Below are 26,762 nucleotides of genomic sequence, written 5' to 3'. Positions count from 1 at the left end.
TACAATGTTTCAGCTGTGTGCGCTCCCATCTGCGAGCGGAGGCCACCGGGGTCACAAGGTTACGCTTAGTGCGTTTTACTTTTTGGATTTCCCATGGATTGGTGGTCCTTCTTTTCTCTCTTTTGGCTGAGCCGGCAATCAGTCTATCATATGGAATCAGTTGGAAGAAAAACAGTAAGTTCTGCTTTTCTCATAGCCCCCGTGCACGCGTGCACACACACACACACACACACACACACACACACACAAACACACACGCACGCACACACCATCAGCCCACCGTTCCCTCCCCCCCCCTTTCTCCCCCCTGGTTCAGCTCTCTCACAATCACAACCCAATGACAGGAAATTGACCTCACAGCCAAATTCTTAAGCAATTTGATCATGTTACACATAGGCTTTTAGGACAAATGCATTAGGAGACTGGAGATAGTTTAACACTTTCAAATCATAAATTAGACCTGGGTTTCATCAGCGGCATTAGAGATATTGAAATGATAAATACAGCGGGTCTTTAGTGAAGACATAACGTATGAGGGAGGCAAAAAGCAACTTAAAACGTAAAAAATGAAAGAGATGGGAAAACAAAAGCTTCTGAGGAACTAGAAGCAGCTACAGTAGGTGTGTGATCTGTAAAGTGGGAGGGTGCCGGAGAGGAACTCAAAAAAAAGGAGAAAGGAGCGTAGCAAATTATAAGATGTAAAAATGTGCCTACCATTCTCCAGATAAGGAGGCGTACCTTCTGAAGGGTCGAGTCTGCGAGCCCTTCGCCCGTGCTTGGAATTGTTGTGTACGAACATGTTGTCGGAGACGGCCAGGACGTGGCCGTCCACGTTGACGGTCGTCGATACGACAACCTGCGTGCGAGAGGAGCGGAGGTTAAGCGCGGAACGCCCTGGGAAACGGCGGCGCTCGGAGCGCGTCCAGGTGCAGAACATGCCCGTGTGATATTGATTCCCATTGTCCAAGCGCCGCTTGTTCTCTCTGGACATATCGCGTTACAGTTACCCCGCTTCTCTGCATTCATCTTGCTTTTTGGTGTTCAGTGTTGCATTTGTGTGCAGCTAATTGACTTTTCAGCCTCTGAAATACCATTTCCTTTCACCCACTCCACCAAGTGTCGTGATAGCGGAGCCTCAGGATTATCGATCAGCGCGTCCATCTATTTGAGGGTAGAAGGCCTCCCTTTTAAAATATTACTGGACTCATTAGCAGCTCCACCGTGCTCCGTCCCATCACTCAACAAACATTTTACTAGGCTCCGATTCCAAGCCACACTCCATATTTCATAATGCTTATTTTGTTGTTGTTTTTTGGCCACCGCATCTCCCAAACAGTGAGCCGCATGTGAATAGCCAAAGTGTTTCTGAGCCGGAAACAGAGAGCCCCTGTCAGGTCTGCCTCGCCGGTAAGTGACCTCAGTGTAGCAGTGGAATTTGGGGGGGCGCCTTTTTTTTTTTTTTTTTTTTTTGGTCGGGTCGGGAGGGGTGGGGGTGGAGGGGAGAGAAGGGGAAGTGAAAGAGCTCCATTCTTGTGAGCAGGTTCAGACCTGGGCCAAGCTGAGGATGATGGATTGGGCCCTCTCTGGCCTCCAGCTGGTTTTTGGGGGTAATAAGTGGAGTGGAAGGCATGCAGAATACACTGCTCTGGCCAGAGAAACACCTATGGTGGAGCATCTGGGAAATCTATTTAGGGAAAAATGGCACACTAACTACTGGATTGAGGACGAAAGCTGATTGTCAGCAAAAACAAAAAAAAACTTTTTAACTCAGCCGGAGCATTTAGGTTCCACCAAGAAAAGAGTCGTGCTACAACTTAGTTCTTGCATTCTATTTGACACATAGGAGCGAGAGGTGAAAGCCCTCGGTGGCTGTCAGGCATCAGTCCAAATTCACCCCGAGGGAAGATTGGAGGAGGCAGCGCAGTCTGATGGTGGTGACATCAGGAGGGGACACCCTGTCTCGTGCGTTTCATGTCGGGGCTCCCTCCTGGAGGATGTCGGCTCGCGCGTCTATCAGAGAGCAGCGCTGTCAGAGACAGGGGCCTCCTGCAGCTTGTTGGTGTCCTTCAAGTACAAATGACACTAAACGCTCGCTATCTCACCTTGACCTAGTGGCTCGTTGAGGTCTGGGTCGGATGAATGGAGCGGCGGCGGGGGTCAATGATTTCGAGCCTCAACAGCTTGACACATTAGGAGCACGCGGGTTAAAGAAGCAGCAGAAGTCCTCAGTGGTCCCGCTCTTTTAGACTAAACCACACGTGAGCCTCAGATGGTTTCCAGTGGCTTTGCGCAGAACTGCACATGTGCCTTTAAAAGCACGCATGCAGTATGTGGCTAAGCATTAGAGAGGGATACGGGGAAGGCAAATATATTCACTCCTCGCGTGTGCGTGCATGCCTCCATATGTGTGCGCGTGCCTTCGCATATGTGCGTATGGGAAGATATGTGTTTCCGCTGCCAGACAGATCCTGAGTTAACACTGTTGTTACATGTGGTTGGATCGTCCTCCCCTCTGCGCTGAGGCTCAGAAAGCTGTCAGGAACACAATTGATGGCACTCTTAAATCCTATATCCTTATTTGTGTCAGATGGTATTCCCTAATAAATATTCTGTCCAGAGCACACAGGACATGAAATCCTTCACTCTCTTTTTCCCCGGCTTCGCTTCCGTCACTGCCAGCAACAGTCAATGTGTGACTTAGTGCAGTTGTGCACCTGTGTGTGTGTGTGTGTGTGTGTGTGTGTGTGTGTGTGTGTGTGTGTGTGTGTGTGTGTGTGTGTGTGTGTGCGTGTGCGTGTGCGTGTGCATGTGCGTGTCTGCCAGGGAAGAGACAAACAGTGAGAGACAGAGACAGAAATAGCCAGAGCATATGTGCGAAGTAGATTTCAGTCACCTGGAATCTGCGCATGTCTCGAGGATTGCCTGCATTCTTCAGACAGTTCTGATTGCACTTGAGAAAGAACTTTAGGAAGAATCTGAAAGAGAGAGCACAAAGAATTTCCCCCACAATTAATTACAGTACACTTATGGCACCACCGTGGTAATAATGCATTCAGTGTGATTTGTCAGGCACGTTTCAACCATTCCCACAGTCAGAAACAAACGCGAAGTCACAGCATTTATTATTCACTCAAAATCAAGAGCATCAGTCTCTTTGTCATCTCATACCCTCACCTGAGTTCACGGGTCTTTCCCAACACCCATCTGCCACTAACATACAGGAAGTCACTTGATATTCCACCCACCTCTTTAATCCCAGGACACCCCCTGTGCAATTAAAGTTCTCCTGTTCAATAGGGAAGCAAATGAGGCCCACCTGTGACCAGGTCTTGTTTGAAGAGCATCAGGGATAAAGGACCTAACAAGGTGAGAGCGCGCCACAAAACTTATAGTCCTGTCAGGCAATTAGGCGGACACTCCTGGGACCAGCGTATGCCACACACACACAGACGCACACGCCTAACGCACACACACACCCATGCACTTGTGGGTGGGTGAGGCAATTATGCCACAAATTACAACCTGGCTAATCGTCTCTGAACAAATGTCACGTCTGAGTGAGATCTGGGCTTGGTTAGTTTATAAGCTGCCTTTCCCCTCTCCCCTCTTCCCTCCCGGGTCTCGCTGAATTTATTGATAAAGCCACGTATCGAGAGTTGTATATCAGCTGTGGAGGGAGATTAGCAACGAAGAGTGTTTCAAACGTGGCCTTGTTGTGTAAGAATCGCACCCGACCGCACGACAGGCCAAACAAAGACGTCCACTTGTTTTCGCAAACGCTCCCCACAGAAACACCACTTTTCTTCCCAATTCATTATCGCGCCGTGATATTTATTTTTCATCGCATTGCACTAGCGTTACTATGTGCAACGCCGCGGTTTCCTTTGTAATTCCGGCTCGCAGAAGCGCCGCGGCTCGTTGGATTACCATAGATTGCACCATGGTCATTTCATTCGGCTAAATACAGTGGCTTGTGTGGCTTTCGCAACACTTAAGGCTTCTCGTTCGCCCAGTGGGATCGGAGCCAGGCCATAAATCAGAGTCTGCAATGACCCTTCTAACCCCGGCCACATTAACACATGCACTGGTCATTTAGAAGTGTTCTTCAATAGACTCCTATACCTTGTGCTTCGCTGAGGGCCCAGGAGGGAGAGGAGAGGTGAGAAAATATTTTCCCTCCACATCCAAGGAGCTTTGGCTTCGACATCAATAAAAGACGTTTTAACCCATGCCAGAATGCTGATTGCCTGTCGGTGTGTGGCGAGGCCATAAAAAACCTGACTTGTCATTAGTGCATTTCGCTTGATTGTGTTCACTGTGTTTTCGGGTTGCATCTGTTGGCTGATCATCAAAATGACCATTATGTACTCTAATTCCCTGACCCTGTTTTTATTTCCCCAAAGAGTCATAATGTAGAGCAGCAGACATCTGCGGAAAGCAGACCTGAAATACGACTTTTATTTGTCTGTCGCCTCTCATACAGATTGGGTACGGCCAGCGTGTGTGTGTGTGTGTGTGTGTGTGTGTGTGTGTGTGTGTGTGTGTGTGTGTGTGTGTGTGTGTGTGTGTGTGTGTGTGTGTGTGTGTGTGTGAGCCTCCACAAGCATACAGTATGTGCGTGTTAGCATGTACGCGTACATGCATCACCTGTACGCTGACGATACACGTCACAGCGCAGCAGATGGAGTACGTTCCCTCAGCAACGCATTGACTTCATGACAAGAGACGCGTTCCGCCTCCCAGTTAGTCGCCAGTCTTTCCTTGGATACTTGAAATCCTTCACCGTCGCTTTTACCACAGCGAAGGCAAAAGTTAAGAAACGATAAACACAAGAAATTGAGCCCACGCTATCATAAAGTAGCTCCTTTATGTTTACTGTTATGAAGGCAATTAAGCACAATTTCTCTGCTAAAAAGATAAGCTTAATTTTCATGGTCCACAATGGTGGCAGAGCTATAGCATCCATTACATTTGAGTTGGTTAAGATTCTCCATGAGCACAGTGCAAATTGGTCCTTGGTGGAAAGGAGAGCAATTAAGACAAGGCCCCTCTTCCTCTCTTTTACTTCTTAAATATCTACAGAAGTTTGTGCTGGTGTTTTGGCACGCACAGAGACAAAAGGAGGTTGTTTAATTGTTTTTTAATGGGATATCAAGTCGTCGCTGCCATTAGATGTTGGCAATGGAGGGCAAAGGGGGATAGAGAGAAAGAATGAACTGCAATTAGGTTTGATTAAAGCTATCCTTCTCAATAATCAGCTGTTCTGACAGGACAGGGGGACCCTGGTGGCCGCTGAGATGGAGGAAGGTGTTGAGTGATATTAAGGCCAATGAAGGGGATATTAACATGGCTAATTAAAGCTCTTCCAAAGCCGGGAGAGGAGGCTCTCAGTGGACCGCACTGGATGAAATAATCGGCCAAGGCAGCTATCAGTTGGAGGAGAGAGAGGAGGAGAGCGGGTAGGGGTGGGGTGCAGTCCGTCTGAAGGGGGGGTGGAGGGAGGGATAGTGGGAGGCGTAAAGGAAAACTATGAAGTGTGAAGAAAGACAAAGAGGAAGACATCGACAGGCACATAGAAAAAGACTTCCAGGGCAGCGTTGGAAGCTCATTTTGACATCAACCTCCTCCGTCCGCGCGCCCGAAGTCTGCCAGTATAACTAAGACCTGACATCGGCTTTTATCTCCGACAGCTCGTCATACAGCTCCACAAATCAGCGTTAAAACAATCCCGCGCACGCCGCGCCTATAAGGCAATTAATACCGTTCTCCTGTAGTACCTCCATGCGCGCCCACTGCCGAAGCTACTAATCATGCCATAATGATTTCTCTCCCTCTGGTCAAAGGGGAAATAGATTGTCTCTTTAGTAATGCAGCAGGCTCTGCGCCTTCCACTCCCTGGCTTCACAGACCCGGTAATTGAGGAGAAAAAGGCCGACTTTGGCACTTTGACTGATTTGAGGGCTGCTAGACCCTCTTATCTTTACTCTGATCATTTTAGGCTGACACTCAAAGGAAGACCCATCGCCCTAATTCGAGCTCACCCTCTCCCATCATCAAACAGAGGAGGGGAGCGGGGAAAAAAGACGAGACGGAGGGAAAAAAACAAACAGGGAAGGTGCGGACGGCCTCCTCTCATTTAAATGGCCGACTTAATTGCCGGGTTGATGTCACTCATGGATAAATGTCCGTTCCTTTGATTTGAATGAAGAGGGCAAATAAGGATAATGTTGTATTATTAAGAAGGCTCCATCGACCGCACAGGTTAGCCATCCTCCCACTTTTATTTGGCCATTCATTTTCAGACTCTGACTATTTTTTAACGACTTGTAAAAAATTTGCAATTAACTTTGAAGTATTTGAAGTTAGAACCACTCACCGGTTTCCTAAAATTATATTCTTGACAGTATTTCTTCTTCCAAGTGTACACCTTGCTCTCGTTGTACGCAGGAGCTTCCATTTGTTTGGGCTGTTACACAATACGCTGACAGATGGCCACAGTATCTGTAAGAGTCAGGTATTGACAACTCTAAGCTCCTGATTGGTGCCCCGGCACTAATGACTAGCGTGCAGTGTCCACAGCCGGCAGCCATGACAGTGAGGTCATCCGTTGCGGGGCGGTGAGTATCGATCACCGCCCCGCTCCAGCCCATCAGGCCCCAGCTGCCTCCCAGACTCAATGGGCCCCTGTTACAGGAGCCCTGTAAGAAGCGGCTCCCAACACCAGACTACAATCTGCTGACACCAGATCTCTACGCTGAGATAGTAGTACATGGGTCAATAGCATATCGGATTTCCAAAACGCCAGGGTCTTAATGTCAAGCCTCCTGCCTTCTCTGCCTACTGCTCCGGTTATTAGGCACTCCACTGAACTGCATTCAGATCCCTGTTGTGACAAGGCGGAGCAGGTAAAATGAGAAATAGAGACACTTATAGATCTTAATCTTCCCGAACACTTATTTATGCAGCTGAGTGGGCTTGGATATATATTTCTATATATTTCTATATATGTAGTGGCGGGTCCTTGGAAGGCTGAGCGAAGCTGCACGGCCGTTCCCGTCGTACGAAGTCTGGTCGGCCGCTGTCTCCCCTCGTCAAGCGGAGCTGTTTTTCTCGCTTTAGCTGAAGTAAACCACAGCACATTAACAATATTTGCTCTACCCCTGTACAAGCGCCCAGGGACCAGACCCACAGATCCTATCACTTCTTTATCAGGGAACAAGTGCCTTACTATCCAACCTTATTGGGTTTGGGAGATTAACCCCTTCCATTCACAGGCTCTGCCCGTGTCCTCAGAGAGCAGCCAGGCAGATGTCACTGTGATTATTAGTGTTCGACATCAAATATCCCAACTACATGTCTCTCGGAGAATTTATTGGGTATTTCCAAGGCCTTTTTGCTTTTATTTCTTTATTTTTGCAGCTGCTGCCGTGGGTTTACTTTGTTGTTTCATATTTCATATTTTTGTTAGTGGTGTCTGGTGTATGTATGTGTGTGTGTGTGTTGTGGGGGTGTCACAAATAATTTATGTGCTTCCACTGCACCCTAAGATGTAGCTGTGTCCCTCCATTCATCCCTCTTTACCCTCTCCTCCACCATCCCCCCTTTCTCTCTAATGGGCAGAGTGGCATTGACATTATTTCACTTGAGGATCCCTCACTCTGTCAATCCCTCTTCATTTACTCCATGGCTACAGGACTCATTATGGTATCTCTTCCTGCTTCTCTCTCTCGTACTCTCACTCATTCTCCTCACCTCCTGTCTCGCCCGCTCTCTCTCTCTCTCTCTCTCTCTCTCTCTCTCTCTCCTCGGACACTGTTAGTTTCTTACTTAAGAGAATCGCTCGTCTTCGCAAATGGTTTCACGTCAACCCTACTCCTCGCTGGCCCCTACTGATTCCCTTCAGGCTTTGGCGCAGGTTTACTGTAACAGATTAGACGGAGACTCCGAGCTCCTGCTAACTATCCATCACTTGCTAACGGTAGACTAAGGCTGTGTGCTTTATGCAGCTTTTAGCTCCAGCCCGCCTCATGCTGCATGTTTAGCCCCAAGCTTTCTCTCTGCCTCTCCCAGCCCCTCACATCAAGATACTGCTGAGGCTGTGTACTGTTGCATGCTGTTCTTTGTTTTACTCTCAATACGGCTTTTCTCTACCAGGACTTTGAACACAATATAATAAGACACAAAACATAAATAATTCTGCGTTGTTTTGTCTTGCATGGCCCTGTTGTAAAAATGAATCAAACAGGGGTTGCTGCTACAGAGCCAGCATCAACTACATCCAAACTAGAATTCATAAATATAACTGAATCATGACCAGCACATAAAAAAAAAACCTAGTGATGATGGTTATTGATAATGATCGTGACAGTCTCAAAACTCCACTTACGAGGTTATAATCACCTTCAACAATACTCTCAGGATTATTTACTCTGCCCGCCACATGGCAGAGAGGTGTCTGCTGGTTATTTTCACAGAGGAGAAGAACTACGCTGCTTTGATTACTGGTCAGCACTGGAGCTCCAAGCCTTAAGGAAATACCAGTCAGCACCTCCCCGCACTGGTGAGATGGAAGATAAGCATGTGTTGGAGTAGCTGGCCTGGGTGAATAGTGGTATTTAGGGTGTTGGATGTGAGGTTCTGGAAGGCCCCAGAGCCGCTCCACAATGGGAACCATACAGCGGCGTCCCTCTCCGTGGCACCTTGGAGTGATCAGACCCAGGCTAGACGTAGAGGAACGCAGCTGTACAAGGAAGGCCAGCAGGGGGGCCATTTAGCCACAGCGGCGCTGCATGCAGCCGACCGGTGTGTGTGTGTGTGGGTTTACTGTCTGTCCATGCATGCGCAAATGTATGCGAGTGTATTTTTACATGATATTATTATTGATGTATAATAGATACATCTAAAGTGGCTGTCAGGACTGGTCAGTCATCATAAAACATGAAGCAGCCGCTCTGACATCGCCGCCACATTAGCGTGTTCTGAGAAGAGAGGAAAAAAACACCCACTGTGGACTGTCATGTAGGCAGGGGGGGATAGAGACAGAAAGACAGAGAGCAGGTCGGTGCTTAAAGCTAACAGGTAACCTTTCTGTGCACCTAGGACAAAGGCAGGGGGAAAAAGAAAATGTCAAATTAAGAGAGGCCAGGCAGAGAGACGTGGCTGCCATATTTGTGTGAAAGCCCAGTGCTGTTGGCAGCAGAGATGGCTGCTTTCTGATTCATCTGGGGCCGTATGGCAAAGCTTTGTCAGTCTGTGCGAGGTATAAATAATTCAGGGTGAGAGATGGCAATTACAGGGCCCTGCACAACCAAAATGAATATTTTATAAGGACTAAAACTGCCCTGGAATGAATCACACACATGGAGTCACACATACACATACATACACACTCACACACACACGGGCATAAGTGAATGTGCACACACACACCTTCGTATACACACACACACACAAACACGCACACACACACAGAAAGGTAGAACCCTTAGCACTGTTGTTGTATTGTTGACAATATAACTATTATATAAACCCCTGAGTTGTGGGTTAATCGTTTTTAATGTGCTTGCAGAGTGTTATTATCAAAAGAGAAACCCTCACACTGTTTGCTTAAGAGTGAAAAATCGAGCCTCCAGTTCCATGTTGTTCCTTTATTCTAGAAAACGTGTATTTAAAGCTCGAAATAAATATGCCAGTTCATGGCTCATGTAACATACATAAACAGAAAACGAAAGGGAAATGTGTTGTCAATATATAGCAACAATCTATACAAAGAGCAATCTCCAGAGACTCAGAACCTTTACTTTTGACCCTGTAAATATGCTCTTTGTGTGTGAGCAAGAAGGTGGAGTGGAGTGGGGGGGGGGGGGGGGGGGTGGGGGGGGGTACAAAATGCTAATGGGAAAAGATTAAACCCAAAAGCCGCCTGGAGCATTTACCTCTAAAGGGTTTTGTCTGTCAGGTTTCCTGCAAAACTCTGTCTTTATAATTCTGAGACAAAAAATAACATTGTTCCCCAGTCCTGAGGAACGCTGTGACTTGGTTGAATGGCCATTGTGTGGGCCGAGCTAATGATACCTTAGCTTTTGTGAGAGGGAGGCCAGGTAGGTCTGTGACATCAGCGCCACACAAGCGCTCCTCTGTCCGGATGTTTAGGGAAAGGATTTTGTCGGTGGTGGGAAAAGGGTATAGAGAATAAACAGGTCCTGTTTTTCTACTGGCACTTTGAAACCTTATGACTTAAGACTGGGGGTACCCTGAGAAAAATAATGCGTTTAAAAGCAGCTTCAACATTCTATCTAATTATGTGAATTTAACATAATACATCAATTCTGGGAGAACTGCTGGAACGGAGAATGATGTAATTCCAGGAGAATCTTTTTTTTTTTTTTTTTTTTTTTTTCCTGCTCTTTTTTATTTCCGCGGCAGAGTGTGGGCGTTTTATTTGTCAGTCCAAAGGGAAGATGGCAACCCTCTAAGGGAGGAGAGACCCCAAGCATGAAGACACAGATCGCATGTGTTGGAAAAAGTGACAGCGAGGCAAATGCTAAGAGAAGGCTGCTTCCTTACAGCACCGCGCACTGTTAGCGATGGCGCTCGCCGCTGTGAAGGCAGCTGACAAACCCGAAGCGTGGCATGTCTCGCCCCGTTTGTGAGTTTTCAAAGAGTGTGATTTGCAAATAACATGAGTCTCTGGGCATAGACTGGGCATGTAAGTACGGTGAATAAAGCCCCCCTGCGCTGTTAGGGGAAACCCTTGCTTGTCAGCTCAGTTCTTTGTCAGGAAGCTGACAGATAAATAGACAGTGTTTTGCCGCTCACTTCTCCTGCCTTATGTACACAGAGGCGTGTGTCGGCTTCCACATACAGGTTGACTTGCTTTAGGGGAGGAATATGTTGAAAGACACCCCGCCGCTTCGCAGGGCAACGACTGAAAATGTTTTGGGCCACTTCAGACAGCCTCCAACAACAAACAATGGGGGTTGATGTGTAACCAGATAAAACACAGATCGAATAGCTGAGACTAAGCACCACTACAGGGCTTATTTTTCATGCAAATTACTACTAATGAGCTTCCTGAAATCTGACTAATTATATCAAAGTGATTTCTTTAATTAGTTTGTAATAATTCCTAGCATAAACATCATAGTAAACAGATTAAGCTATATAAAAATATCAATTTGTCACACTTTATATGAGATGCTGTGCAGCTGACGCTAATCTTGCTTCTCCAAAATGCCAGCGCAAACATTTATTAAAGAATTAAAAATGTGCTTAGAGAATATGTGGTAACATTATGGAAGCGCGCCTCGTGCCCATTTGTCATGGTTTCTCCACAGTGGTCCTAAAACAGTAATGAAGTGACGGTAATGACTCGCACGTATGTAATTGGTGGGTGTCCAGTTAATAATTCAACCCTGTAATATACAATTTTGTAATTAAAAGTCATAAATTGCATCGGCATCCAGCTTAAACGTCGCCGCAGCACTGGGCGACTCGTCTGCCCGTCAAAGCCCGGAGAAATAACAGACGAGTTCAGAAAAGATAAGAAATTGCATTTATCTCCCGCTTTGCACCTCTTGTTAATCCAGTAACATTCCTCAAACCCCTAAAGAGTAAAAAATACCTAATACACTAGCGGTCGCAGGAGAACCCGTACGGCTACCGATCTCTCTGATACCCTCAATCTGCACTGAGATGGATTAAACATTCAATTTGTTACTTGCCAGACCACCACCTAGGTTCAGCGCTTACCATACAAATGGAAAACACGCTAGTAATCTATTAGCCTGCCTGGCCTGACACTGTATTATGTTGTATTTGTATTATATTTACTTCAGGGAAATTACGATTCAAGTCATATTTATCTTCATGTGGAAATGTGTGTCTAAATGGAAATCACCTATAGTGCGAGGGTGGATGCAGAGCAATACTAATGCGATCCATGAACCGTGCGATTTAGTCACTCTCTATGGATACACTATGGGCTGATTCTACATATCAAACATGCTCTCCCCCTGTTAAAGCCCGTACCCAGAGCCCCCGATGCTGTTTGATAATTATTACGCTTACATTACAACACGAGACCTTGCCTGTGGAGCTGGAGGAGCCGCCCCCTTCCCCATAAACACACACACACACACACACACACACACACACACACACACACACACACACACACACACACACACACACACACACACACACCCTTTGTCATATACAGTAGTAAACAGCTTCCCAGTAAGCTGTTTGCACTTCACTGCCCGCTCTAGGAAATAAAAACAAAGAGCAAATTGGGGGTTTTGCGTTTCAGTGAATAAATAAGGTTGTTTTAGTCACAGAATCCATTACCTTTTAAAACACGTGCCTAATGCGTTGAGCCTTTTCATTTTACAAACAAAGCCTAAATTAGGAATTAAATACATTCGTATTTAGATAACAGCATTAGCTTATGACATCAATGTGAAAAAGTTGGACGCCATCCATATCATTCCCATGCTCCCATTGTTACGTTAAATTGCAATATTAATCCTGCCTCAAACCAAGGTACTGTAGCTTTTATGCAGTACACTTGAATTATGCTATTGAAGTAATTGATAGTGATTCAGTCATTGAAGGTACTAATCCCATGATTCAGTTCATCTCTCTCAGTGCCATTTACCTCCAGATGTTTAGAGTTTGGGGTAATCAATAAAGAGGGAATAAAGATTGGCATTCACAATACTCCCCTTGACAAGCTCCAGCCGAATGTTTGTCAAGCAAATTAAACACACTTAGACTTTTCACCTGCTCCTACAATGACACCACATATGGCCGTGAAGTTAAAAATAAGAAACTGTGCATACATTACCATGCATAATGCAGAACTCCCTCCATTTAATATGCAAATTTTGTAAAATATTACTGAATACCTTCTGTTCGGAATGAATAAATTTGAATTGCAATTAGAATAATCTTGTATAATTAATGAAAACTGTCAATTTTGGTTCCGAAGTAATTTGATTAGCATGTTGATAGGACACTTATCAAGTTCAGTAAACTGTTAGATTAAGAAGATGAAAAAAAAAAGATTCTAAGGATATTTTTCTCAACGGCTCTGACATTTTCCCTTGGCATTGTAAACAAAGACAGTAGCTGGCAAACTTCCTGAATTGAGGGGCGAGAAAGGGAGGGTGGAGAAACAGAAAAAGAGAAATAGAGACGAGGACAGAGATAGAGAGCCTCTTGAGATAATCTGCGAATCTCAGTCCGCAGATGAAAAGAAGTCTATCGTCAAGGCTCCTGAGTGAGCTACTCATCCCTGCCCTCTGCTCTCCAGCTAAGCCCAAGTTTATGGGATTTATCTCGTGAACCATTTGTAGTTTTCACATCACATGATGAGTTAAAAACAGCACACAGCTTCTTAAATGTTTGGAGGCTATAAATGTAGAGTTCTCGGCCAAAGCCCACAGACGCCTGATCCCAGCCTGCAATTCATCTGAGAGTAGCTATCTATTAGCGATCAACAAATTGATGTATGCCATTGTTGTATTGTATGAAACAGAACCATCTGTACTGTCTACAGATGAACAGAGCTAGTGACCTCCTTTCCCCCTCTCTTTCTCTGCTCATTAGCTATCCTGAACCTCTTTCTCTCCTGCTTTCAGTTTTCAAACCCCCAAATGAGACCTAAATCGCTTGCAATACAGGTTAGCTTGAGGAGGGGGGGGGGGGGGGGGGGGGGGGGGCAAACATCTGTCGCGCTAGGTACCCGCACGCAGCTCGGGGTATCTCCTGCGAGGAACTTTGGGGATGTTTAATTCATAAACGCTGTCATCCATGTAAACCTCCTGATTTCATAATGACTAACTCTTGGTGGTTTAATTAATTTAATAATGCCTTTCAGAAGCCATAAATGAAAGGGTCTCTGAAGTGGTGCATTAATTAGCCGGCGCCGATGCTACCCCTGTCAGACTGGTGGCTGTCAAAAGCGGGGCAAAGCGGCGGACGGGCACGGCTGACGTGCAGAGGTCAGAGGTCATGCCAATCATGTTGCTCGCCACACTTAACGACTCATAATTTGTGTCTAGTGTACACATATCTTGGGGTCAAGCTGTGGTCATGCCCCCCTCCCCCCTCCCCCTCCCCCCTCCTGCTCCACTACATGAAAATAGCTGTCGAGGTGACGAGACACTAGCGTTCCCAGTAATAAGCTGTGGCGCGGCCACATTATGTTGCTACCTGTATTTACATGGCCGTCACCTCCATCACGGCTTCACCTTTTCATTAGGAGGGTCACTGCCCCCCACCCCCCCACCCCCCCATTCAAATGTTTAGCTACATGCTTTGCTTTAATCGCGATATTATGCTTTAGTCGCTCGCGCGGTTGTAACGTAGAATAAATGAAACTTCATTAAAACTCTCTGCAACTCAACGCATGAGCACACAAAATCATCACAGCAGCAGCCAGATTATATTCCAAACTAACTCTATGCATCTCATAAGGAGGTTGTTTTCCTTTTCATATTTGATAAATATGAACCAGGGAGGTTTGTGTCTGTGCCTGTCCATTTATTACCATAAAAATCAGCTGACTGAAGTATCTCACTATCTGTGGAGGCAATTAACTGTTTTGAGAGAATGCGTAATACAGGACTTTGTAATGGTATCATTTGGAGTCAAGGCACAGATGCGCCGTGCGGAGCCATACTGTAATTAGAGAGAAACGCTGTACAGGTTTTCCACTAATTAGCAAATTATGCTGAAAATAGCATCAAGCTAATTAACAGTTATTATGGCATTTTTGAAAGTATGACTTTAATTAGCAAAGTCCTGACGCAGGCAATTTCAAACTCGTCTCGGAGAAGATGAGGAAGAAAGGGAAGGGGGAAAAAAAACACGGGGCATGATCAAGAAGATACCCAGACTATTATGATGCCGTCAAAAACTAAAGGAAGGGGAGAAAAAGCAGGAGGGGAGAAGGAGACGGAGTGAGTGAGGGAGGGAGGGAGGGAGGGAGAGGAGGAGGAGGAGGTCCGGGGGAGGGAGGGGGGCTTTTGTGTGTTGTGTCTGAATCTCCATCCAAATGAGGGGACATGTGTGCTGAGCCACGTTGCCAAGAGGAGCCCTGAGCCGTGTGCCCAGTGTCAGGTGGCAGCGGCTCACCCCTCAGCTACCAGGCGAAGACGAGAGTGAGCTCAGCTGGTGCCCACAGCCACTCACTTATTCTAGTCCGCTGCACATTAAAGGAGCCCTCGAGTGGAGCCAGGCAACGCCAGCCAACCTGACAACAACACTCCGCCTCCTCCTCGTTTCCAACGCTTCCTCTTAGCACATCCAGGGACCCACCTTGGACCTAATGATGACCGGCGACGTCACCGAACCTCGTGGATTCTGCGCCCTGGAATCCTCTCCGTTCGGAGAAATGTCATTTAACTTCGCATTTGTTGATACAAGTGAGCATTTGGGAGGTTTTTCTTTTTTTTCTTTTTCTTAAAGGCACCTGTGCAGAACCTTTTGAAGGGAGGAAGTGTCACCGGTGGAAGTGGGGGAAAGAGTAAAAGAGGAGTGGAAGAGATGGAGGGAGAGCGGCGAGGAGGAGAGGCTGGACTGAAGGCTCTTTGAAGGCCCAGTGTGTGAGAGAGAACAGAAGTGTGCCTAGCCCCAGGCAGCCCACGGCTCAGGCCCATTAGCTACACTGACCTTGCCCGCGCCTTTGTCTTTGTGCTCTCCTCCCGCTGCTTCCCCTTCTCAAGCATTCCCTTTTTGTTGTCTCCGAGCGAGATTGGGAAGGGGGCCATATCTTCCAGCTTTCTAAACCTCCCAGCCCCCCATGTAAACCCCCCCCCCCCCCCCCAGCCCCCACCCCACCCACCCGCACCCACACCCCATGCAACACACACACACAAACAGAGACACCCCACGCCTCGCCTGGAGCCCGCGCCCCCTCCGTCCCCCCCCCCCCCCCCCCCCCCGAGGACCCGGCGCGGTGACACCCCTCGCCGGTGGCCACCTCTGCCCCGGCGAGAACTTGGCCGGAGCGGTCAGCCCCCCCTCCTCCCCCTAGAGGAAAGGCAACGTATCAGGGGGCCCGAATCGTGGCGCTGCAGGCCTCCAATGCGTGCACCCAGTCTGGGCAGCCTGCCTCTTTATTGCCTGCTTCTCATTTGAGAGGATGGAGCCCGGCTGCCAAGTTTTGACACCGCCACATATGGCCTCCTCCATCAATCGGACTAATCAAGCATCAAGGGGAGGCAGGACCAGCTTAATTGCCAGCCAGATATAGCTGCTCTCACTTGACGTGCAACCTGAAATAGAAGCAGGTCTGAGGAGACGTGACAGAAGATAAATGAATACGGCCATTGTTCTAATAATTGTATCAAAATGCACTTCTTCTGAATTGACGACGCTGTGTTTAAACAGGGCTAATCAACACCATTGCAAATATTGCCCTAATATAGCATCATCCACTCATTAAAATGTGGATTATGTTCACATTTGTAATGTTTGGTACCTCAGGTTAGAGAAGTGTACTGTAGGTTGTTAAGGAGTTTTTTTCCCATGCAGGCTGTAGTGCTCTGCTCCTCCAGAGTCCTTGAGGCGTTCTGTCTGCCTCAGCCTTCCTCTCTCAACTTCCTGTTTCCCTACACCCCCCACTGGGGGTAGCAGCCACGGAATAACTTAGCACATGGAATGAGGAGGGGAGATCAACAGCAGTGATCCATTCATCTTGAGTTTCTCCTGTCACTCTCTCTTTCCGTTTGTAAACACTGAGGGTCTGTGGTCAGAATGGCCTTTTGTCCACTGTGTTTTTCTGCATCCCTCTCTTATTCACTTCAAAGGTAACAAGTGACAGATGTCTGTCTTCTCCGCGGTCTTAAACACCGAGGCTCTGCGATAGCATCTGGGCTGAATGTCAAACTGTGAATCTTCCCCAAGAATGTACTGTGGTTATGCCAAGCTCATTGTTATTAATGTCAGGGACACTGCCTACAGACGTATTTAAGATACTCCCTGTAGCTCACATCAGGGTGTGTGTCACTGTGTTTCTACATATGCTAACACAATAGGAAATACATATCGGGGAAAAAATTATTAAAATAGAAGAATTAGAACAAAGGACAAAGCGAATGAATGAACAGCTCAATTAGATTCCTAATAATATTTCCTGGTGGGTGTGCGAGACGCCGCGTGAATCAATTTAGCCACAGGAGACGAAAAAAAAAAAAAAAAACCAAACCAATAAAAGGCACATATATAATATGTTAAAGCAGAAGTTAAGCTCGAATCAAGGCTTCCTGTGAGTCGCGGAGCTAAAAATAAGTGGCAAAGGTGGTGGCGTTGTGAGCTTGTAATCACAGCACGGTGCTGTGTTTATTTAACGTCCTCATCCCCGTCGCTGCCTGCTTTTGGTATTTACATGTTTAATTGAGAAGTGTGCTGCCGGTTTCTTGTGCCCATCTGCCGAGTCCCTTCCTCTTATCAGGCTCATTCCTCAAACTGACAGCTCTCCCTTTCTGCATATCTCTCTCCCACTCCTCAGCCGCCGCGCTCCTTCCTCCCCTCTCTCCCCTCTCTCCCCGTCCCTCTTCAATCTGTCACGGCCGGATATGAGTAATGACAAAGCATTTTCCCTCAAATCAAACCAATAAGTACAAACACGCCTCGGCAGCCTCACAAGAAAATTCTGTATCAAGGGGCTCGCGTCACCAAACTCTCTGTTGTGTGGTCCAGGTTTTTTTTTATTTTTTTTTAACTCCACGTCTAAATCACCGCTTGTCACACGCAACATGTGTGTCATTGTGTCCCCATCAGCGTGTTTCATTGTACACACTACCACCTCTGAAGAGCTGCCTCTTATCAGTGGAGTGTCAGAAAGCCCCCAGCACCGCCGCCTCCTCCCCCGCTGCCTTTCTAAATGCTTTTCTATTAAGAGCAGTGTTGTGTCCCTCTGATAGCGGCAGCTTCTCCACTTCATCATTCATAATCCCAATGGGCATCAATGGACTCTATAGCCTCGCCATCCACACCAAAGGCTTTGTCATTCAGTGCAAATGAAAACAACCTAAATGAGAGCGCGAATCTGAGGAATTCACTATAAGAGACAAGGAAATGGTCCAATAGGCCAAGCACTCCAATCATGAATGGTCCACTCCACAGCGAGACACTGGCGATACCTCACATGTTTGGAGTGGGCCTTTTTTGCTGGGCTTTGATTCTTTTTAGACGACATAAAACATATGGAGGGCATTTCACAAGTGTAAAATGATGCTACTTGGACGCTTTGTCTTTTAACTGCTGTTCTATTTTGGCTAACTGCACGGTGTGACAGAGAAAAAAAACAATAAATTCCCCGAGGTGGACGAGAGCTCTTCAAATCAGGCTCAACGAGAGCCATTTGAGACAACAAGCAGGGAGACTATATCCACTGCTCTCCATTTAAGTGACGGCGTAGACTAACTTTCACCAGCTCAAAAAGTCTAAAATGATGTTCCCGCCCCTCGCAGCGTGCAGAAGTCCCGCTGGGGGCCTCAATGTGATCAGCAGCATCCCCACCACGTCTCCTCATTATTGAGTAAATAGGTTTGGGCATGTCCTCAGTAAACAAAGCCAAGACTGACAGTTAAGGGAGTGAGGGGAGTGGGAGGCAGCCTCGTTCCCAATTAGAGTCGCCTCAGGCAAAACTTTAAAGAGGAGATCAATCCTACAGATCGCTAAACTGATCCTGTCACAGGCTGGGGATATTTAAACCGCGGTGCAAAGCAGAGCGGCGCAGGGCAGATCTCAGTACAGTTTGACTGTGTGTGCTAATGACTTGGGGGTAGGCTCTCTCACCAGGACACACACCCCACAGCGAGGCGGCCGTGATTGACGGGTGAAATCGGACCTCAGCTGCAGTTCTGGGCGCAGTGGGGGCCAGATGGGGAAATAGTGATTTGCGTTTTTTAGTATGCAGCTCCTGCACTTACAGATATTCCCTAATTGTCTCCCTTACTTACCTGTGAGGCTGTTTCCCATCACAGATGCAGAATACATTTCAAATTAACCCACCATTTTTTTTTTTCCTCCTCACCCTACACCTTTGAAGCAGACTTATTAAAATGTGCCGGTGGGGCTCATCTGCGTGCGTCTGGTCGAGGTAAAAAGTTAGTTCTCCCAAATATGGAGGCTAAATAAGGCGAGAGGAGCCGGCGCCGGTGACACCTGACTGTAATCGCGTCGTCGATTCATGACTTCCCGCTAAAGCGTGACACGCCGCAGCTTTGACTACAAGTGAGGCGCTGGCACTCCAACTCCCAGGCACACGCGGATAATGTGTAATGAGCTCCCGAGCTGTGTGCGGCTGCAGAGGAACTGAACATTTAAATGAGCCCATGATGCATTATGTATATCACCGAGGTTCCCGTGCAGGAATTAATCATGATCATAAAAGCCACAGACAAAACAACATGCTGAGGCCTTTTGCTGAATGGTTGTGATCGAATGCAAAACAAATTCATTTTTCATGCCATTAAAGATAAAGAAAATCTTAAAAGGTTTGGTTTTGCTTGTCTGCGTCTCTTATTGAGAGTCATTCACTTTCAACTTTATTTGCGGATTATTGCAAATCCCCGGTACAAATCATATCATGAAATCATGTAGCTGGGACATTGGATGTGTTCTGCTAATGCTCAAGGAAGATCCCCTGAGGGAGCCGTTGAGTGGGGGAGAAGGGGAAGGAAGGGGAGACGGAGGCGCGAGGCTGGATGGAGGGAGCGAGTTCCAGGACGAGGACGGGAGGAAAGGGCGGTAAAGGAAGACAGAGAGGAAGGGAGGGCGGCGGCAGTCAAGCTGCACTTTATCCTGACAGATCTCCTTTACACACTAATTTCCTTGTTAAAGAAGAGAAAATGGCACTCAATCTGGAGAAATCCTTTTCTCCTGGAGCAGGCCTGTCAGCTGAGGGATGAGTGGATACAAGCAGAGCTCTCCTCCTCAGGCTAGCTCCCCCTGGCACAGCAGCCCGGCTAGCGCTCGCAGCACCGCTCTCTATCTATAGCCGTAATTAATACGCCATCCCAATATAATGAACCATACCATGATACATGGATCCCGGCCGACAGCCGTCGCTTAAGCGGCTGCTCGAAAATGAACTGCGACGCCGATGGTTTTTTTTTTTTTTTTTTTTTTTTTTTAACCGATCGTGTCATCTCCCTCACAAATGGCGAACGAACGTTGTTCAAACATTTCATGCTCAGCTGCTGCCTCTAAACATTTCCCATGGCAAAATGCGAAAGCCTCCCTCCGCTCGCCGGCGCAGACAGCGGCACCCAGCACATCCCGCCGCAACATATTTATCACTGCATTTGTAATTCAGCAAAGTGTATTAGCCTGGATTTGGTAGGAAAAAAAAGGGTGAGGAGAAAAGCCGCTTTTATTTTAAGTCAGGGGTGTTAGCTGTTCACTCTGGATGTTCTCATCTCCCCAGATTACTATTCGCTGGGTGTGTGTCAAGACTACTTCTCAGAAATCTCGGTAACAATTCAGATACGATCGATAAGGAGTGACAGTTTATTCTAAGGCTTAGCACAGGCCCAGAAAAGAACGAGTGGAGCATCAAGTTTAGAGGAATGAATTTGTTTTGTATTTGATTTTTCCATTAAATTTATCACCACTTTAACTCTGCTTTTTTCCCAGCCTTCTCACTCATTCCCTCTCACGCCCCTCCCTCCGTCACGCACATCAACAACGAGGCTGTAAACGGCTGTCAATCCCTCGTCTGCGATTTCCATGTCTTCACCTTCGTCCATTTGTGATTGCTTCACACCCTGTACCTACGGTGCTTTTAGTGCTCATCTGCGACCTTGTCAGATGATGGCGAAAATGATAAAATAAAAAAAAAATTTTCAGCGGCCGAGCGCCGCTGCCCTTTGCGACACTTCATCATGTCTGGTGTGGACGGAAAATAGTTGAGAAACATTTTCGTCGGAAGCGGCCTGATGCTGGTTTGGCACAGAATCATATGGTAAATCTATTACCACTCTGTCAAGAGAAACCACTTGAGGTTTCCCACAGTGTAGCGGCAGGCAGAGTGGGAAACCGTAACCCTGAAACTACCGTCCGATTTCTCTTATTAAAGTGTTTTCTAAATCTTCCCCCTTTTTCGGATTTAAGGGTCACCGAGAAAGCCAATCAGAGGGACAGGCCAGTCAGAGAGCCAGCGGCGTGAACAGGACAGGAACCAGCTGATGAAATTCATCCATACTTCTCACTTATGATGACATGATTGATTTTCCCTCAGAGTGCTCAAATGTAGGATTGTCTTCCTACCCCCATCTCCTCCTCCATCCCGCCTCAATCTGCCCACCCACCCGCCAAGCCAGCAGCTAATGGATAAAGCCTCTGTCTGTCTCAGGCATGGCGGAGAGTTGACGAGTGGAAGAACAACTGCAACGAATGAAGGGTGAAATCTGAGAGTGCAATTTTCCGTCTGTCAATCTCCCTTCAAGAGAACAAGTTGACCACCAATCAGCAGAGTCGATTCGGGCCTGGCGGTTGATGGGAGCACGCTGAGTGACAGCATCATGTCACTACATTAACACGGCAATGAAAGACATAAAAAGGAATTCTTTCCAAGGGCCCGGCCGGCTGCTCGCTTCCTGGACGTGATTTGGAGGCTGGAGACCGGCATATTTCTGCCTTAACAAATGAACAAAGTGACAGATTGATGCATAACACATCACTCCATAATTCATGGCTCTGAATTTGGAAAACTCCTATCATCCACTAGGTGCTTCAAAATACAACCAATTAAAGTTTACTTAATTATTAAAGGTAGAAAGTGAGGGAGAAACATGCCTTAAAAACTCTTGCTTGCAGTCAATTACGATAAAACTTTAATGAGCCTGGATAGAGAGCCATAAAAACTGATAGCCCCTCTGTCATGAATTATATATCCATATCGATTTTGTTTCTTTGCTATAAGAATTGCAGGTAATCGTATGTTACCACATGTAAAGTGCACTTCCCTTGCGAGGATAAATATTAACTATCAAATATATATGAGGTGTGTGTGCATTTATGACCAAGCTCATGTAGAAAATGAAGAGCAAAGATGTCGAGGCCGGGGCCATTGGGAATGGATGAAGGGTGCCATATCTGACAGTAAGAGAGACCCTTAGCGGTGCTGGCTTGATATGTTACCTAGTTAGCGTCACAGAGAGAGGAATAAATAGTTCTTTATTATTTGTGGTTGCCATCATGTCTCTCCTAATAGACAGGCTATACTGAGTTTAAACCACATTATCCTCTCCGAGACCATCACAATTACTCTTGAGAGCTGGGTCTGATGTGTGGATAAGGCAGGTCGCCCATGTCTTAATGAACACAAACAATGTAAAATGGAGGAATGGAGCAGTGGGGGGAAAGATAATGGCAGGGGAGGGCTTGTTTTAATAGAGACAGCACTAAGTTGTTTGCTATGATCTATGCGAAGTCTGAGAACGCTGAAAACCCCCAATGTTAGTTTGCAGGGATCTTTTTTTTTTTTTTCACGATCCCATTACCCGATCTGTCCGCACCCTTTTCTCCGCGCTCTGCCGGCAAACGGCGGCCACAAATCCTGTTTAGGGGATCTCCAGTCGTGGGCCGGCGCGTCTCCCTGCAGTCGGACGCTCGCCGGGGTTAAAGGGCGCCAAAGTGGATCACCGCGGCGCCCGGCGCCGGCGTTATCTCGCTGTTGGGTTAATTGATAAACTGCCGCTCCACTTCATTAGTCAGACAGACTGGGCTTAACGAACGAACACGGAGCGAGTGGCACTCTGAATATGTTAATCATGACCGGCCATTATGGGGCTCTTCCCTTTCATTTCTTGTGTCAACCTCTGATAAACTACAGAGACGGGGGATGTTGACTCACGTCAGACTCGGTGTACACTTGTACCGAGCAAAGCTATTTATCAGCGACAATGGGAGGGGGGGGCACGAGACAGACAGACGCAAGAGTGGTCCTTGGTGTTATTGAATATAAATATATAATAACCATGTAAAAAATGCATCATTTGGCCTTTTCACAAAGGCAGTTGTAATATAGCACTAGGTGAGCACTGTACTTGACGTACACACTGGAGGTGAGGGTGTCAGGGGAGAGCTCGCTGGAGCGAGAGGAGGTTTTATTGTTGCCCAGCCCTTCCGCTTAAGTGCACATGGCTGGGAGGAAGCCGGGACCTCCAGCTCTGACCTCTGCGCATGTATATTTAATAGGCCATCAGTTGGCCGGGGCAGCGCTCTGATCAGGATTCAGAGAGGGGCTTTGAACACCCCTGTGTATTCCTGAGCGTGCAGCCTCAAGCTGCTCTCCCCAGCTGTGTCAATCCGACAGCGCTGTTACAGGCACCCAGACAAGGCGCTGGGCACTCTACTGCTACCGCCTAATGACTACAGCAAAAAAAAAAAAAAAAAAAAGGCAAAACAAACAGAAAAACAATAACATTTGGCGTATGGAGCTTTGCTACCATCTAATGAGTGGTTTTAAAAAGTGAAATCTTACCCTGTAGGGTGTGTGAGTTGTGCTGGGATTACATCAGCGATACTATACAATGCTGTGTTCCTGTTAATAATAACAAAAAGGCAATCTCACGGTGACTGCACTACACACGCCCGTAACGATTGTAGAAACAAGACAGCAAACAGAGGAGTGCCACTCGTGTGTCTATGCTTCTAACAAGGTATCACTACTCTTTGAATCGGATCGGCTCGCGAATGTCACCGTGCGCGCGCGCGCGGGCGTGCGTGTGTGTGTGTGTGTGTGTGTGTGAGGGCAGCTTAACGAGGGTGGTTCATTTGACAGGCAATTAGTTTGCGGAGCTGCTATTGACAGCCCCTGCGCTTGTGTTTGTTCAACAGCTCTGGGTGAGTTCCACGCTCCCTGGGCTACGTGACAAAGCACCTCCGACAGGGAGCTCCTGATCTCCACCGAGGCTCGGAGGCTCGCGCTGCGAGGGGGGGGGAAGGGGGGAGGAGGGGGGCTGGATGTGTGACAGCCCGGCAGAGAGAAGAGAGGGGCGAGAAGGGGGAGAGATACGGAACCCACGAGGGTCTATTAGGGGGTTGTTGCAAGTTAATGTAGCTACAACACACTTTTTTGTGTCGTATTGTGAAAGGCCTGAGCAATGATGTTGTCATTTGCTGTTTGATTGCGGGGATGGCGGAGGGTAATCTTAGGAGACGCGCGCGCGCACATCAAGATGCACGGCGAGGAGGTGGGGGGAGAAGCTGGGGGGAGACGGAGGAGAGGAAAAATATAACAAGATCCAAACACTCTTTTATCCTCGAAAATCCCATATTCTAATGCGGGGGCCCATCCCTCTTTTAGTTGCAACCGTTTCGTTTGTAGAGCCCGGCTCCAATCAATATCATTATTTTCACAGAGGATCGAAGCGCCTTCACCAAGTTAATGGGGGATTGAGGTGGTAAACGTTTACCCTCTCTCACTGTCAGCAGAGCACTGGTCCATAGTGGGCCCAGATGACAGCGCTGGCCCCGCTGTGGACACACTGTGTGGAGATGTCCTGTGGGCAGACAGGCTGCATGGACTGTCAACCGCCTGCCATGCCCTGGACGGCCCAACACATCAGCCACTTGAGTCAGAGCAGCAGCACGGGCTTCCACTTCTGCTGCAGCTAACGGAAACAAACCAGCCAGCGCTGCCCGACACTGTTATTGTGGATGCGAGGAAAAGCTGCAAACTTGTAGTTGTTTCAACCAAAAGCTGCGCGACGCCGAAGTCCGATGTTAAATAGCGCCTGCGCCTTTGGCCGCGCATCAGCTGGGATGTCGGGCGTCTGAGGAATGAAGACTAATCTGCAGCTGGCAGCGGCCGAGCGGATTCTCCCGTATAGCGGCATATGCTAAATAGCTCTTCAAGTGCGCAGATGCATTGCTGTAAAATACTTCTCCTGTCTGTGTATCTGCATCTCCCAGATGGGCCCCAAGCTGTGCCAAACTGCATCTCATCAACGGCTATGAACTATGGCATCACATGACCAGGGGAGATATGTGCAGTCCCATTCTGTGGCGCCTTGGCACGGCGCGGTCAAGCCATGCATCATCTGGGAGCGGCGCGGGCTAGCTTCCTCCGCGCGCGGCGCAGGCTAGCTTCCTCCGCGCGCGGCGCTAAAAGTTCTGCTCCGCGACGAGAGCGAGACTTTCCTCTGACTTTTCCCCCTATTTTTCACCAATCAGCAGTGTTTGAGTTGATTCGGGTTTGCGGGAGGGTGCGACAGAGCAGTGAGAGATTTCATGGGACGTTGCCCCATGATTCACTGAGTTATTGGTTTCCGCCCTGTTTTAATCGCCGCCGAGCCCGGGCCAAAAAATCTCGGAGGATTCCGGAGAGCCCTTTTCTCCACCATTCAGCAGAATGGAATTCGGGCCTGCGAGTGCCTCACGTCATTCGAGGCGTCCTTCACAGTTTCGGGGGCCCTAATGCAAACCACATGGAGGCCAGCGTCCGGTTACGGACCTCTCTACAAAAAAAAAAAAAAAAAAAAAAGAAACGAGCACACGTTCCCATTGGCTGCTTCGGATGGGAAATAGGGTGTCTTGATGGAAAAAGACAACAAACACGACTAAGTAGGAGTGACAACACTGCCAGAGCACACACACAATCACATGCATAAATATACATACACATGTACGTACATGGGGACATATACAAATATACGCTGGTATACACAAATACACAAACAGGCTGAGAAACATACACTTATGGGCCTGCAAAAGCTGTTTGCTTGACACGGTGGAAGAATGAGCAGCAGGCTCAGTAATATTGCTCCTATTCTTCATTGGCAAGCATATATATTTTTCGCTGTTCCCAACTGACTTTGCAGCGCTGAACTCCATTTATGAATTATCTGACATATTTCCTGCTATTTTTTTGACAGGAGTACTCAGAGGAAATTTCAAGGCACCTTTCTCCTGACAAGTAGAAATATCAATATTTGAATAAATTGCAGATTTGGATCTCCTCACATGGATGCTCTCCAGCAAGTGTGTGTGTGGCAGCGCGCGCGTGTGTGCTTGTGTATGTTGTTTTGTGCGTGTGTGTGAGTGAGTGAAAGGAATGGGAAGGGGTTTGTTTCATTCTGTTACCACGGTCTTATCCCCCTGAGCCTGCAGGCAGAAATCTGTATGCAGCATTTCATTAGGAGAGAGCTCGACTGAGTGACATGTGAAGCACACCTCGCCGTCGACCTGATGAAGTTTACTTCTCTCAAACGACAAAAAGCCACTTTGTAGACTAGCCCTTTTTTCCACAGAGGAAGAGAGGGGGTGATGGCTGAGCACCAATAAAAGAATCGTGAATGTTGTTTCACAGAATGACAGGCCTATCTGTACACAAATATTCCGCTCCGCGAGAAACGGAGGCTTCAGAGCTTTCTTCCTCTTCTCTTTTTAAGGCAGATTTGACTTGATAAGCTGACAGTGTTCAAAAATATGATCACCCAAATTCTAAGCCGCGACGGAAAACAGCTGACAGGGCGCACAAAAGGCGGGCGCGTTCTTATCTCAGCAAAGTGGCAAGTGTTATGTGAGGAAAAGAGCACCTCACCCAGTGAACTAAATAATTTACAAACAAACACGCCGTTGTTCTACAAGCTTGATAAATACGCCATCGCTGTATAAGAGGTCAATGTCAAGCATCCATAACACTCAGCGCTGTCTCCTTAAAGCTCCCGCTGTTACGTATGAGAGACTCCTGCCGATCTGTCTCACTCTGTTTAGCTGCAGTAGCTGCCACGCCGCAC

The 26,762-nt window shown here is 47.4% G+C and overlaps 1 protein-coding gene across 6 annotated transcripts in view; it reads right to left on the bottom strand.

The window, feature by feature from the left end:
• Positions 1–26,762, bottom strand: part of LOC114842074 (transcription factor COE3) — a 66,469-nt gene that overhangs the window by 24,373 nt on the left and 15,334 nt on the right. For 4 of the 6 annotated variants that reach the window (XM_029127561.3, XM_029127560.3, XM_029127563.3 and 1 more), the window contains exons 7-8: positions 2,894–2,975; positions 739–856 (exon numbers count right to left, since the gene is read on the bottom strand). In XM_029127561.3, coding sequence (XP_028983394.1) covers positions 739–856; positions 2,894–2,975 — 200 coding nt within the window. Of the gene's footprint in view, positions 1–714; positions 857–2,893; positions 2,976–26,762 lie in introns of all 6 variants that reach the window. The other 2 variants (XM_055502245.1, XM_055502246.1) reach the window with 1 other exon arrangement.

Source organism: Betta splendens, chromosome 15 (assembly GCF_900634795.4).
Source record: "Betta splendens chromosome 15, fBetSpl5.4, whole genome shotgun sequence".
Classification (NCBI taxonomy): domain Eukaryota; kingdom Metazoa; phylum Chordata; class Actinopteri; order Anabantiformes; family Osphronemidae; genus Betta; species Betta splendens.
The sequence above is the reverse complement of the archived record's forward strand: the minus strand, read 5'-3'. Positions and strand labels throughout refer to the sequence as shown.